The sequence below is a fragment of the Mus pahari genome, chromosome 2, assembly GCF_900095145.1.
Source record: "Mus pahari chromosome 2, PAHARI_EIJ_v1.1, whole genome shotgun sequence".
NCBI classification, from domain to species: domain Eukaryota; kingdom Metazoa; phylum Chordata; class Mammalia; order Rodentia; family Muridae; genus Mus; species Mus pahari.
Genome location: NC_034591.1, coordinates 8414306 through 8426434, shown reverse-complemented (window position 1 = coordinate 8426434; position 12129 = coordinate 8414306). Strand labels below are relative to the sequence as shown.

The 12129-nt window shown below is 37.5% G+C and overlaps 1 protein-coding gene across 1 annotated transcript in view; it reads right to left on the bottom strand.

The window, feature by feature from the left end:
* Sema3a (semaphorin 3A) overlaps positions 1-12129 on the bottom strand; it is a 208621-nt gene that overhangs the window by 129336 nt on the left and 67156 nt on the right. Inside the window, exon 4 of the mRNA XM_029535134.1 lies at positions 366-485. Within this exon, the coding sequence (XP_029390994.1) occupies positions 366-485 (120 nt within the window). The remainder of the gene's footprint in view (positions 1-365; positions 486-12129) is intronic.

Genomic DNA, 12129 nt, shown 5'->3' with positions numbered 1-12129 from the left:
CACCTCAGGTCTGGCTGTGGGAGGGCAGGGGGGGGGGGGGGGGCGGGGGGCTACAAATAAACAGATGATGGAGGACAGAGAACACCTGCAGCTTGCCTCCCTGGCTCTCACATGCCTAGAGGATGACTCTGAAATCCAGGGTGAGAACAAATGTTCTCCTCCCTTCTCTTGTCCCACAGTTGTTGAGTTGATGACCACACTGTTTTATATTATACTCACAGAGTAAAATTAATAACAGCATCTGAATTGAAAGTAGGTCCCCATTCCTACTGAACAGGAAGCTAAATGAGCTGAAGGAATCAGCAATGAACCGTTTGAACCGGAAGGAGCCAGGAACCAAAAGCATTTTCATGAGTCAGCTTTACCTCAGGATGATGTCCAACTTCAATATAGGTGCAAATTGGATGGAAAGCCCCAGTTCCACAGGCATACAAGTGAGTCTGATTATAAGCCTCGAGGACCTTGATGAAATTTGCACATTCTTTCTGTGAAACAAAAGGCAAACCAGTTAGTTCCTGCCGTCAGCCAGTCAGCCTGAGAGAAGAATCCAGGGCATCAGGCATGCTGGGATAGATTTTGTATGTATACCTTTTGCAAATTTTAGGGCTCATTTGTTATTCTGTTATTTTGTTCACAGCATTACATGTAATAAAATATAAAAATCCTAAACTTTACCAATAATCATGGGTGACATTTCCACAGTTCAGACAACAAACAACTCCCTAAATAACAAATTATTCAAATGAGATTATGGTGAAATTCTTATTACAAAAGCGACTTCCTAGTTTAAATTTAGAAAACGGGAACAGAAATAAAGGATAAGGTAAAGCTAATCATCACTAGTAATACATACTGCTTTCTTTCTAATAAGTATGCATTCATATGCTACCTAATAGATATATTGAGAGTGTTTTTCCACATTGTTCATAGTTTTTAAGAACATTTTCAGTTGAATATTTAAAAATAAGCCCTAGAGATGGAACTACATATTTTGAAAGCAGACTACTGTTTAAATATGGTTGGCTCGCTCACAAAATGGAGAACCAGGTTGAATATTATGCTTCGAAGTGTGTTATGCCCTCAAAGCTTTCTCTGTGACCCGCGACTTCTTAGGTGTGAACTCAGAATGCATCTGGACTTATGTAGTCGGTTAGAGTTTATAAGTGGAGTGTTATAACTCGCTGAGTACATTTCCACATGACATTTGTATCCAGTACTTGCAGCTGATGACTTAGGTCTCAATGCCATTGGCCCATAAAATAAGGAGCAGGTAATTTCTGCAGAATAATTAACATTTCAATTCAAGAAAGTGCCTGGTATCCATTCTATGTGGTTGCTCTAGGGTGAAACCTGATATTGTCCTATGAATATACTTCTTTAGATGAATTGGACTTACTTAAAACAAAATGTAAGTTTTAGATGTGAGTTCTCATGCTTTCTTAACAATAATGTGCAATACCAAGAAAAACTTCAAAAAAACAATTCCTTTACTGTTTTGTTAAGTAAATCCAGAATGTATTCTCTTTCTTTTGGGCAAGGCATAAAATTATGCTCTGAAATCAACTGACTCTACAAATTGTTCTGTTCTGAGGAAGAATTTCCTAGCTTAAAGGGTGTACATGTACCCTTCCTCACTCACTTTGAACAGGTTAGTTCCTGTTTCAAAATATCATCACTGCAAAGGAGATAAAACATAACTTCCCTTGTTCTCAAAGCCCAGACTTCATTCTGTATCAGTACCTCCTCCTTCCCCTACAGGACACAACATGAATGCCTATGCAGAGGAAGGAAACATCTGATAAATTCATTTACAAATGAAGCATTCATGGCTTTGCCCACAGGATATATTCGTACTCCTTTAAAAAAAAATAATCTGTCATTTTCAAAGGAGGAATTTTTAAAAATATCTTTCTTTGAAACATGTAGGTGGTCACATATTCTGCTTTTACAGCCATCCCTCATTGTGGGTTCAATATTATTATATTCAAGAAGATAAATAATGAGTTCTGGTACCATATGTCAAAATCAAGATATTGGCTGTGCATGATTGGTTAAGCAAATGGATATTCTAGTAACTAATAGTTGCAGGCCCAGAGAGGAGACTTGTTCACTTCAGAAAAGAACAGGACTTCACTTGGTCTGGGAAATGCTTGTAAAGGCTCACAAGCCATTTTTCATATAAACCTAACGCCTCTAGTTCCATTATCCACATCTAATACATCGTAACAATTTAAAAATAGACTATGGTTCTCTGTGGTATAAAAGCGAAACATAATCATGAGTACAAATACTTGTAAACACAAAGGAAGGGTCACATTACCCGTACCACTGTTATGAATTTAATACTATAGCTTTTGTGAGTTCATTATTTCGTATAGATTAGATAACCAATTAGCAATTTACCAGCGACTAAGGCTGTCTTTCTAAAGAAACTAGCAGGTTATAATTAACACAAGAAAAACTCCCTAAGCTCTTGAAGCCCACAAAATTGGACTACATTGAATATCAAATTCTCAATTTGTTCTCTATTAGCTGTTAAATAGGGAACCACTATACTATGACAACCATTCTTCTACAAAGCTGCTGGAACAAAATCAATCATGGGACTCTAGCCGAGAAACCTGGCAAGGAGTCTGACTGAGTGTGCTGATAACAAGTGAGTCTGAGTTAGGGAAAATGGAGCCCCACCCTATTGGCCCAAGGCCTAGAATGATCTCCTTAATTTCCCCACTGAACTCTCCCAATTGGCACGTTGCACTGTTTGCCATGCCCCGAGGCTACCTTAGTATTATGTTCAAAGTAAAGGTTGAGGCAAATAAGAGTGCGGAGCAATTTCTTGCGCTTAGAGGGTAAAATGATGGTTGTAGGAAAACAAAGGAGTGGAAGGAAATACTTTCAAGATTGGTTTGAAAATAGCCAAAGGAAGAACCCTCAGCATGAGTGGAAGAGGGAAGTAGACAAAAGGGTCTGAACAGAGAGGGACCCAAAACTTAAAAGACATTCACTTAGGATCTGGTCTTAAGAGAATGTCTACATACTAGTGTATCAATCCTGTCATTCATTTGCCTCCCTTTTTTAGTTTGGGGCTGCCAAGCCTGGTGAGGATTCCAGACAGGACATTCATTTTATTCTGAGGCTGCCTGAACATTCTGTGAAACTAGGGGGAAGCACGGCAGCAAAAGGAGACACACTTCACACATTGCTGCTCTGAGGAGACAGAAGAAGAGTGTTTCTGACCTTTCCTTGAACCATGACGTTTCTCAAAACTCAGAATGTAATGTACTTTTTGGCATTAAACTCCTGCACGGTTTTGCTCCACACTGGAGGATTTACAGCGCAATAAAGACAGTGCAGTCAGCTCAAAATGAATTCATTTTTCAAACCTTGATCTTTTTTCAAACTTCAGTTGATATACGCAGGTGAACTTGGTAACAGGTTGACACCCCGAGAGTCAGTGAATCTCAGGGGCCTTCAGATCAACAGCACCCCACCATCATTAGTTGAGAAGCAAGAGCAGCTATAATCCAATAAAAACCCAAGCCCACACCTGAGGAGCCTTGATAAATCATCCTCTATGACAAGCTGTTTGAATCTGAGTTTGTTTTTTTTTTTTGGGGGGGGGGATCTAGGCTTTTTGGAGCACATGAATAGAAAAATTATGCATAAAAATATTGTCCCAAAGAATAAATGTAAAGAAAATATCTATCCTTGAAAAAGACATAGGAGCTGAAAGCAGAATGAATCAAAAACAAACATCACAGATAGAGCTACGTAGCGCAGATCAGGCTGTGTTGCAGACTTTTCCTGGACCGTTACAAAAATAAAGCCCATCCATCTGTCAAAACAACTGCTCCATGCATGAAAATTAGAACAGCACTGAGGTGTTTTTAAGTAACTTCCGATCATTATGCTTTCTACAAAAGAATTTAATTTACCTACAATTCCAATTACCGCCTTCCCTGTTCTTAAACTATGGGTAAAATAGTGAAAATTTAACCTAAATAAAGAAGCAGCTTTAAAAAAAAAAAAATGGGGAGGAGACAGTGAACAGGAACCATCTCTATTCAAATATATTCAGTTCATGATTAAATCAAGCAAATTTGTGCTGGTTCAAATATAAACCAGCCCCAAATGAATGGGGATAGTGTAGCAGTGCCTCAGGTCAGTGACAATTCACTTTAAAGGAGAACTCAATAGTCCCTGTGTCATCAGCCGCTCACGTGGAATTCTTTACTGTATAACCCAGCAGCTGGGAAAGCAAACGAATCCGTGTCTGTTAGGATGGGTGGATGCACTCTGCAGGAAAACCCATTAATAAGCTTAATTCCTGAAGTTAATCCATTGACTCTCTTTCCACTGCTCCATTTGTTTGGCAAGCTGACCGCATACTCCGAGGTTCCTGCCAAAGCGGTAATCCATGAGATTGCTCCTGTCACTCACGTTATCCCTCCTCTATTGGAGTTGCCCTGGACTTATCTGGCAGCAGTAATATGTCTTTTTCCCTTCCTAAATTGCTCTGATCATCATCCTCAATCATGTCTTCCCAATCCTTCACATCCACTACAGGTTGTTAGAAATCTCTTCTTCAAAGAGGTGCATCTCATAGAACTCATACAGGGCTGTGCTCCCATTCTTGTATTATCTGCCTAGTATTGAATTTGTGACTTCTAACTTATATACCTTTATCGTAACTGAATTCAGCCTGCCAAGGAGAGATACTATTGTCTTTATAGCGTACGACAGAAGACATAGAAAGAGGTGTAGCTTTTAGAGGACTGTCTGGTGTCATTGTGACAAATCTCCTTTCTTCCAGCTGCATTGTTTGATATCAAGCTAGATTTTGATTTGGCTAAGAGCTGTCCAAAATACTAAACACATTATATAGTTAATATAGTTAATAATATAAAAGGTTCATGCAATTCTCTTAGTAAATGGAAATTCTCTAATGAGTTTTCAAATCACCATATAAGTAGGATGTATCAGACTTCTGGTACAAGTAGAAACTGTATATGGATAGTCAATGCGCTCTCTCTCTCTCTCTCCCTCTCTCTCTCTCTCTCTCTCTCTCTCTCTCTCTCTCTCTCTCTCTGTCTTAAGAGCCTAAAGTGTATTTCCTTTATGAGGATCCTAAAACATAAAATATTGGAAATATGCTTTTTGAGAAAGGGTCTCCCCTGGCTGGCATGGCACTCACCATGTAGAACAGGCTGGCTTACAGTAGTTATATAGACCAGACTGGACCCAAACTCACAAAGGTTCAATTAACTCTACCTCCTGAGTGCTGTAATTAAAAGCTTTCACCACCATACACAGTATGAAAGATCTTTGTAATAATAGAAATGTGCTGAAAATCAATTAGTTGCTATAGAGTCAATGAGTGATATAAGTGCAGATGCAGAGTTGTGTTGGCTTCAACTGCATTACTTCAAAAGTTGTGGCTAGAAGCCCTCGTGCAGTAAACCTTGAGTATGGCGATATTTACAAATAGACCCTTGAAGAACTAAGTTAAAGGAGGCCCTTAGGGTGACCCTCATCTAATCTACTCTCTTTTTTTTCCAGAGAGGAAAGACACATAGAGAGACACCAGGGTGACAGAGCACAGAGGAATGAGCACCCAGAGAAGCATTATGAGAAGTACTTAGGAACAAGCCAATGAGTATGCCTCAAAGCCAGCCCTTTGGAGGCTTAGCTCTTTTGCTCCAAGCTGCCATGACAGTGACAAAATAAATGTCAGTGGTTTCAAGCCATACTGTAGTTTTATGTTATGGCATCCTGGAAGTAAATGTAAAAGAGTCTGCAGGCATGTTGACTATGTAGTGATATAAGATGCTTGGTCAGAAGACATTCACGGTTGCTCTTTAAATTCTTTAGCAAAATAAAACAAATGTAATTAAAAAAAGTTTTGATGTTGGTTATCCAAGGTATGTTCTTCTACTTCATGCATAATTAGATATTAAAGTGAAATCTCACAAATTCCATTTGTCCAGCTTTTTGAAACAGAGTATTTCTTCAAATAATTTAGGATAATATACCAAAAAAAGTCTACAAACATGTATACATATATGTTCATGCTCATGTGTATTAGTGTATATACATATATTGCTAGGATAAATTGTAGAAATTATATTTGATTACAGTTCAACCTAAGAAATTTAAAATTCATTGACTTTTATTCATGTTCAATGACAATTTTGATTTCTTTAAAAGTATGAAATATAGCCTGGTCGTGGAGCATGTCTTCACTACCAGGTCTCAGGAAGCGTAAACAGGTGGCTTTTTGTGAGTTGGAGGCCAGCCTGGCAGTCAAGGCTACAGAGAAACCGTGACTAAAAATAACCCAAACAACAAAAAAGTATGAAATACATTCTAAAGAACAGTCAGAAAATCTTACAAATCAATTCAAATGAAATTATAAAGATAACATTAAAACACTATTGAGATAGCTGTTCTTATCCATTAGTTAGGGGGTGGCCTTGAATTAGCCTGGGAATCTTCAGTTTTCTGCATGACTACAGGAAAGTTGTTCCAGATTCTTGACTAAAGTTGGGATTAATGATACATCCCAATAAAGCAATTACATGTATTCATTAACTGGCTATCCATTTTGTCGTTGTTATTGCTGTTTTGAGAAAAGGTCTCTCTATATAGCACTGGCTTTCCTGGACTCACTATATGGACCAGCCAGACTTCAGCCTCATAGAGATCCCCTGAATCAGCCTTGCAAGGGTTGGGATAAAAAGCTTTTATCACCATAACCTGCAGTTATCCTTTCTTAAAATAAGCATGTCTTTATTGTTTTGAATGCTTAAAGCCTGCCCAACTTCTATACTAGTCTGCATCCTATACCATTCTATACATTATCCCAACAGCCCAAATATGAGTTCTTTATTCCTGCTGAAGACATTCCTCAGAGAACTGAAACCCATACTGTGAGCTAAACAGAGGTAACTTCAATAAAATTGCTTTAGAATATTGCTATGTGCCCATCTTCTGCTATAAATAAATACCACAGCTTGTTCATTAAAATTGTCATGAAATTTCATTATTCCAATAAGGGAAGACTCTCAAATATGGCCACTTTTGTCCTAATTTGGGCCTTTTGTCATCATCTAGTTAAGCAGCAAAACACAGACACTGTGTTTTGACAGCTGTAGAGAAATTGTGCTGTGCCAACTTAGTAAGCAGGAATTACATTTCCTAGACACTCCTCTTCAATCTCTTGTAAGGTTGCTCATATAACAAATTTTCCAAAGATGTGGAAGCATGGTTTCACCTATAGCCATAACAATATCAAGGCTCTCCACTGCTGGACCCTTGTGAGCATGTTCTAACAAGTGGGCTGGAAATTTATCCTCTTCCCTATGTGTTTCAGTTCAGCCATGAGACCTTGTCTTCATCCTTATCTAGTTCCACGGCAATTAAAAGCATCTTCTTAAGATTAGCAATTGACGACCAGGAATTGATGTAGTGCAAAGCAATTCCTGCTCCTCCTTGACACTCTCTCTGTCCATTTCACTTTACTTTCTTTTCTAATACCAAATCTGGTTGACTATAGAATCTGCAGGCATAGTTAATATGTCAGAAGCAGTACTCAGCCTACCATAGATTCTTTATCACATCCTACCATTGTACCAAGTTTGATATCTTTAGTGAAATTCTTTTTATATTCCATTTATTTAAGTCTGGCCTCTAAAGAAATTCTAACAGGTGAATATCTTACTAAAATAGAATAATTTATTTGAAAATGCCTGCCTAAAAGGAGATAATAGATTTGAGCTAATTATCTTCTCCTACACAAAATCACTACTTCATAATATTTTTATTTATAAATATGATGGTTTATCCTTTCATAAGTGTATGTGGAAGTATAGAATAAAAATTATGTAAATATTAAAATTATTTCAACATGCTACTAGAAAACAAATATTTTAAAAGATTATACATGATATAAATACACATGAATAGATATGCATAAATATAATCTATATGTAATATACAGTATAGTATATATTAAATCTATCCATAATACATATTATGAATACAGAAAATGTGATATATTTATACAATGGAGTATTACACAGCTATTAAAAAATGAATTTATGAAATTCTTAGACAAATTAATGGATCTGGAGGATATCATCTTGAGTGAGGTAACCCAATCACAAAAGAACTCACATAATATGCTCTCACTGATAAGTGGATATTAGCCCAGCAGCTCGGAATACTCAAGATACAATTCAGAAACCATATGAAACTCAAGAACAAGGAAGACCAAAGTGTGGATACTTCGATCCTTCTTAGAAGGGGGAACAAAATACACATGGAAGGAGTTACAGAAACAAAGTATGGAGCAGAGACTGAAAGAATGACCATCTAGAGACTGTCCTACCTGGGGATTCATCCCATATACACTTACTAAACCCAGATACTATTGTGGATGCCAACAAGTGCTTGCTGACAGGAGTCTGATATAGCTGTCTCCTGAGAGGCTTGGCCAGTGCCTGACAAATACAGAAGGGGATGCTCATAGCCATCCATTGGACTGAGCACAGGGTCCCCAGTGAAGGAGTTAGAGAAAGTATCCAAGCATCTGAAGGGGTTTGTAGCCCCATAGGAGAAACAACAAAATAAATTAACCAGTACCCAGCTCCCCCCACCCCCCCGAGCTCCTGGGACTAAACCACCAACCAAAGAATACACATTGTGGGAATCACGGCTCTAGCTGTATATGTAGCAGGGGATGGCCTAGTTGGTCATCAATGGGAGGAGCGGCCCTTGTTCCTGTGAATGTTCTATGCCCCAGTGTAGGGAGATTCCAGGACCAGGAAGCAGGAGTGGGTGGGTTGGAGAACAGGGGGAGGGGGAGGTGAAAGGGGGTTTTCGGGGGGGGGGACCAGGAAAGGGGATAACATTGGAAATGTAAATAATGAAAATATCTAATAAAAAAGAATGAATGTATTTAATATCTTCAGCACCTAAATGAAGATTAGTGAGAATCTTCACCAGTGTTCTCATTTTAACATATTAAAGAAAAATTAACATCCTCTGGTCCTAATAATCACATTTTCTAAATAGAATAATGTTTGCATCCTCTCTCCTTCCCCCAACCTTCATCAAAATTAGTATATCAACACTAACATTAAATGATACTGAAGAACTTTGGGAAACTTTAAGGATATTTTGTAGATATAACGGTGATTTATTTTATTGCTCACTTTTGAATCAAAATAAAGTTAAAAACAGTCAAAAGCTGATGATAGCATATTTATCTTCAGACAGAGTTTATCATCTGTAAGGAAATATTCCTAAAATCAAGGCCAAATCGATAGCACGATGGTCGGTTTATCCACAAAAGTAAGTTGCTATCCATTTATATAAATCACTTGGCATAAGAGGAAACAGAACAGATCGATGATGGCTATCAGATTTCCAGGTGAGTGGGACGCTATGGACTTCTCACTTTGAGATAGGAAACTCTCTCTCTGGAATTTCCTGACATTGTGCTAATGATTCATGCAGAATGGCTTACTCTACCTTAAAGTGAATTACCTTTCTCTGTTCCAGCCAGATGTAAATAATAATTCTTAAGTTAGTGTCACCCTTCTTTTGGTCCACTTAAAAATATACTTGAAAATTTCTCAAGATGATCAAATTTTAAAATCCTTTTTTGGATTGCTAGTATTATTTTGCTAGTAAAGTTAAAGTAACTTACAAGAATTGAAAATGTAAATTCTTATATACGAGGATTTGTCTTGGTTGATGTAGAAATGTTTATCATTTTATTCTGCTTAAATAGTAAAATGACAATTCAAAAGTTGACTAACATCTACATTCTAAATAAATCTAAAGGTACAATCGCACTTGTGCATCTTGTACCTGACACGGGCCACTGAGTTTCTTGATGACTTCTAAAACAAGCATGTGTTTGTGAGGCTTGATCATGAGATCATGCTTAATCATGAGAAGCTACATTTGGATCTCTGCAACCTATGTGAATTGTTGGGTTTGGTGGTACTTTCTGGAGATTAAAAAGCAGAACAAACTCTGGGCTCACTGACCAGCCAATTTAGGCAAATGGATGAAATTCAGATTATGTCTCAGAAAAATATATTGGATTGTGACTGACCAAGAAATAGAAAATTAGTCTGTGGTTCCCACTGACATGTTTGTACACCCATAAACAACCATGTACACAAATACACTCAAAAAGGAAACACTGTCTGTGTCACCAGTCCCCAGATACTCTAATAAAATGTGCTGGAATCAATATCAAGTATTCAGAAAACTCTCAGTTTTTACAGTCATAATGTTGAATTTACACTCTAATCTGTAAATTCAGCTAATGCAGTATTTCTCTCCATAGTAATGCACACATCACTCAGAGGAATATAAACATCCAAACTCAATTCTGGTTCATTTAATGAGACAACAGCTTTGCTGGTCTTCATTCAACATTTGTTAGCTGCATGATTGCAGTACTGTCATCTTTCACCAGGAGCCATATTTGCAAATACACTATCTATTGTCAGTTCATCTTCATTGTCACTAAGAACCGCATTCAATATTAACAACAATTATAAAACACCAGGCCTAATCTACTTAAAGCAAGTTATCTTGCTAAGGTTTCATGGATACTTGCAAAAGCACGTGGATCCTGGGTCAGACATAATGGCCTTATTACTCATTGTATGCAATAGTCAGAATAGCAGCTTAAATAGTACAGTTTGCACAGCTCCATTGTGGCAGTGAAAAGAGGACCAGGTAACTATTACCTAGAGTGTATGGCTTTATACCAGAGGAGTTATAGTAAAATAAATCTTAATATTTAAATCTGGGTGTGTCGAGATGCCTTTGAGTTGAATGAGATGGTACGTCATTATCCAGTCACTCCACACACAAGCCTCAGCCTTCAGAGGAGACCCTTGCTTTTCAAGGTTGTCTGAAGCCAGCCAAGGGCTTCTGAGGAGTAATTAACTTTACATTACTCTTAACTACAAGAACACAATTGACAACAATCTGTGACATAGTTAGTTGCTGCTACTGCTCAGACAAAAATGTGATACAAATATAGATTTACAAGTTTTCATAGTCAGTGAGTGTTTATTATTTTTGTAAGCTCCAAAAATTTAAAAACAACAACAAATCTACCTCACTTGCAATACCAAGCTTTGAAATTCCTAAAACTAACCAACCAACCAAAAACCCCGAAGGTTATTGACAGCTTTGAACTTTGAAATATTAAATAAAATTTAATGTTTGGTATGCAACTTTTGAAAGGTATGAGACAAGTGTGACTAAAATTGCGTTACTTGTCAAAAATAAATGCTGCTAAATTCATGAACTATGAGTCCTTTTGATAGAGGTGTTATTGTACACTACAGCTTTATATGGTCGTAACATTTAAGAAGAGGAAAACAAACCCCTCAAAACGACGGAGATCTGAGGTTGAGGTGCATAGCACTGCTCTCTGGAATGTAGCTGGAAAAGAATTCTGAGAATCTGTTCCTTTTGGTTCCTCTCAGATGGTTGAAATTTTGATTTCCAATGATGCTCAAAATATTTCTAGCAGTCATACGGTTGCCATTTGGTTTTATTGAAACAGTGCAAAGAGATGGGTTAGTAGGATAAACACAGAGGATTCAGAAAGCCATTGATTCGAAACAGATCCTTTTACCAGCTTAGCACAAATTCATTTTGCATTTGCAAACCATGGTCAAGGAAGCAAAGCCACCATGAAAAATCTACTGGGAATAACTCAGGGGGATTTAGAGCCTTGGGAACATCAGCAAGGGAGAGTAGAGGGCAGTCAAAATGCACAGATCATATTTTACTTTTCTCATCCAATTATCTTTCTAATATAAAATACACATTTTCCAGCATTTCTCTAGCAAATAGATAGTAAAGGTGATAAGCACTTCATATTTCTAACAAAAATACCACAGGGATTCTAAAGTTTAGCACTGACACTTCAAGCAAAGAGTGTATTAATTAACAAGACAGCATGTCTTACAAACTATATTCACTTTTTCATGACAAAAAAATACCCCTCAGATTAATATTGTTAGAAATGTCTTTTACTATCACATGAATGGCAACATATCCCACTGTGTGTGTGTGTGTGTGTGTGTG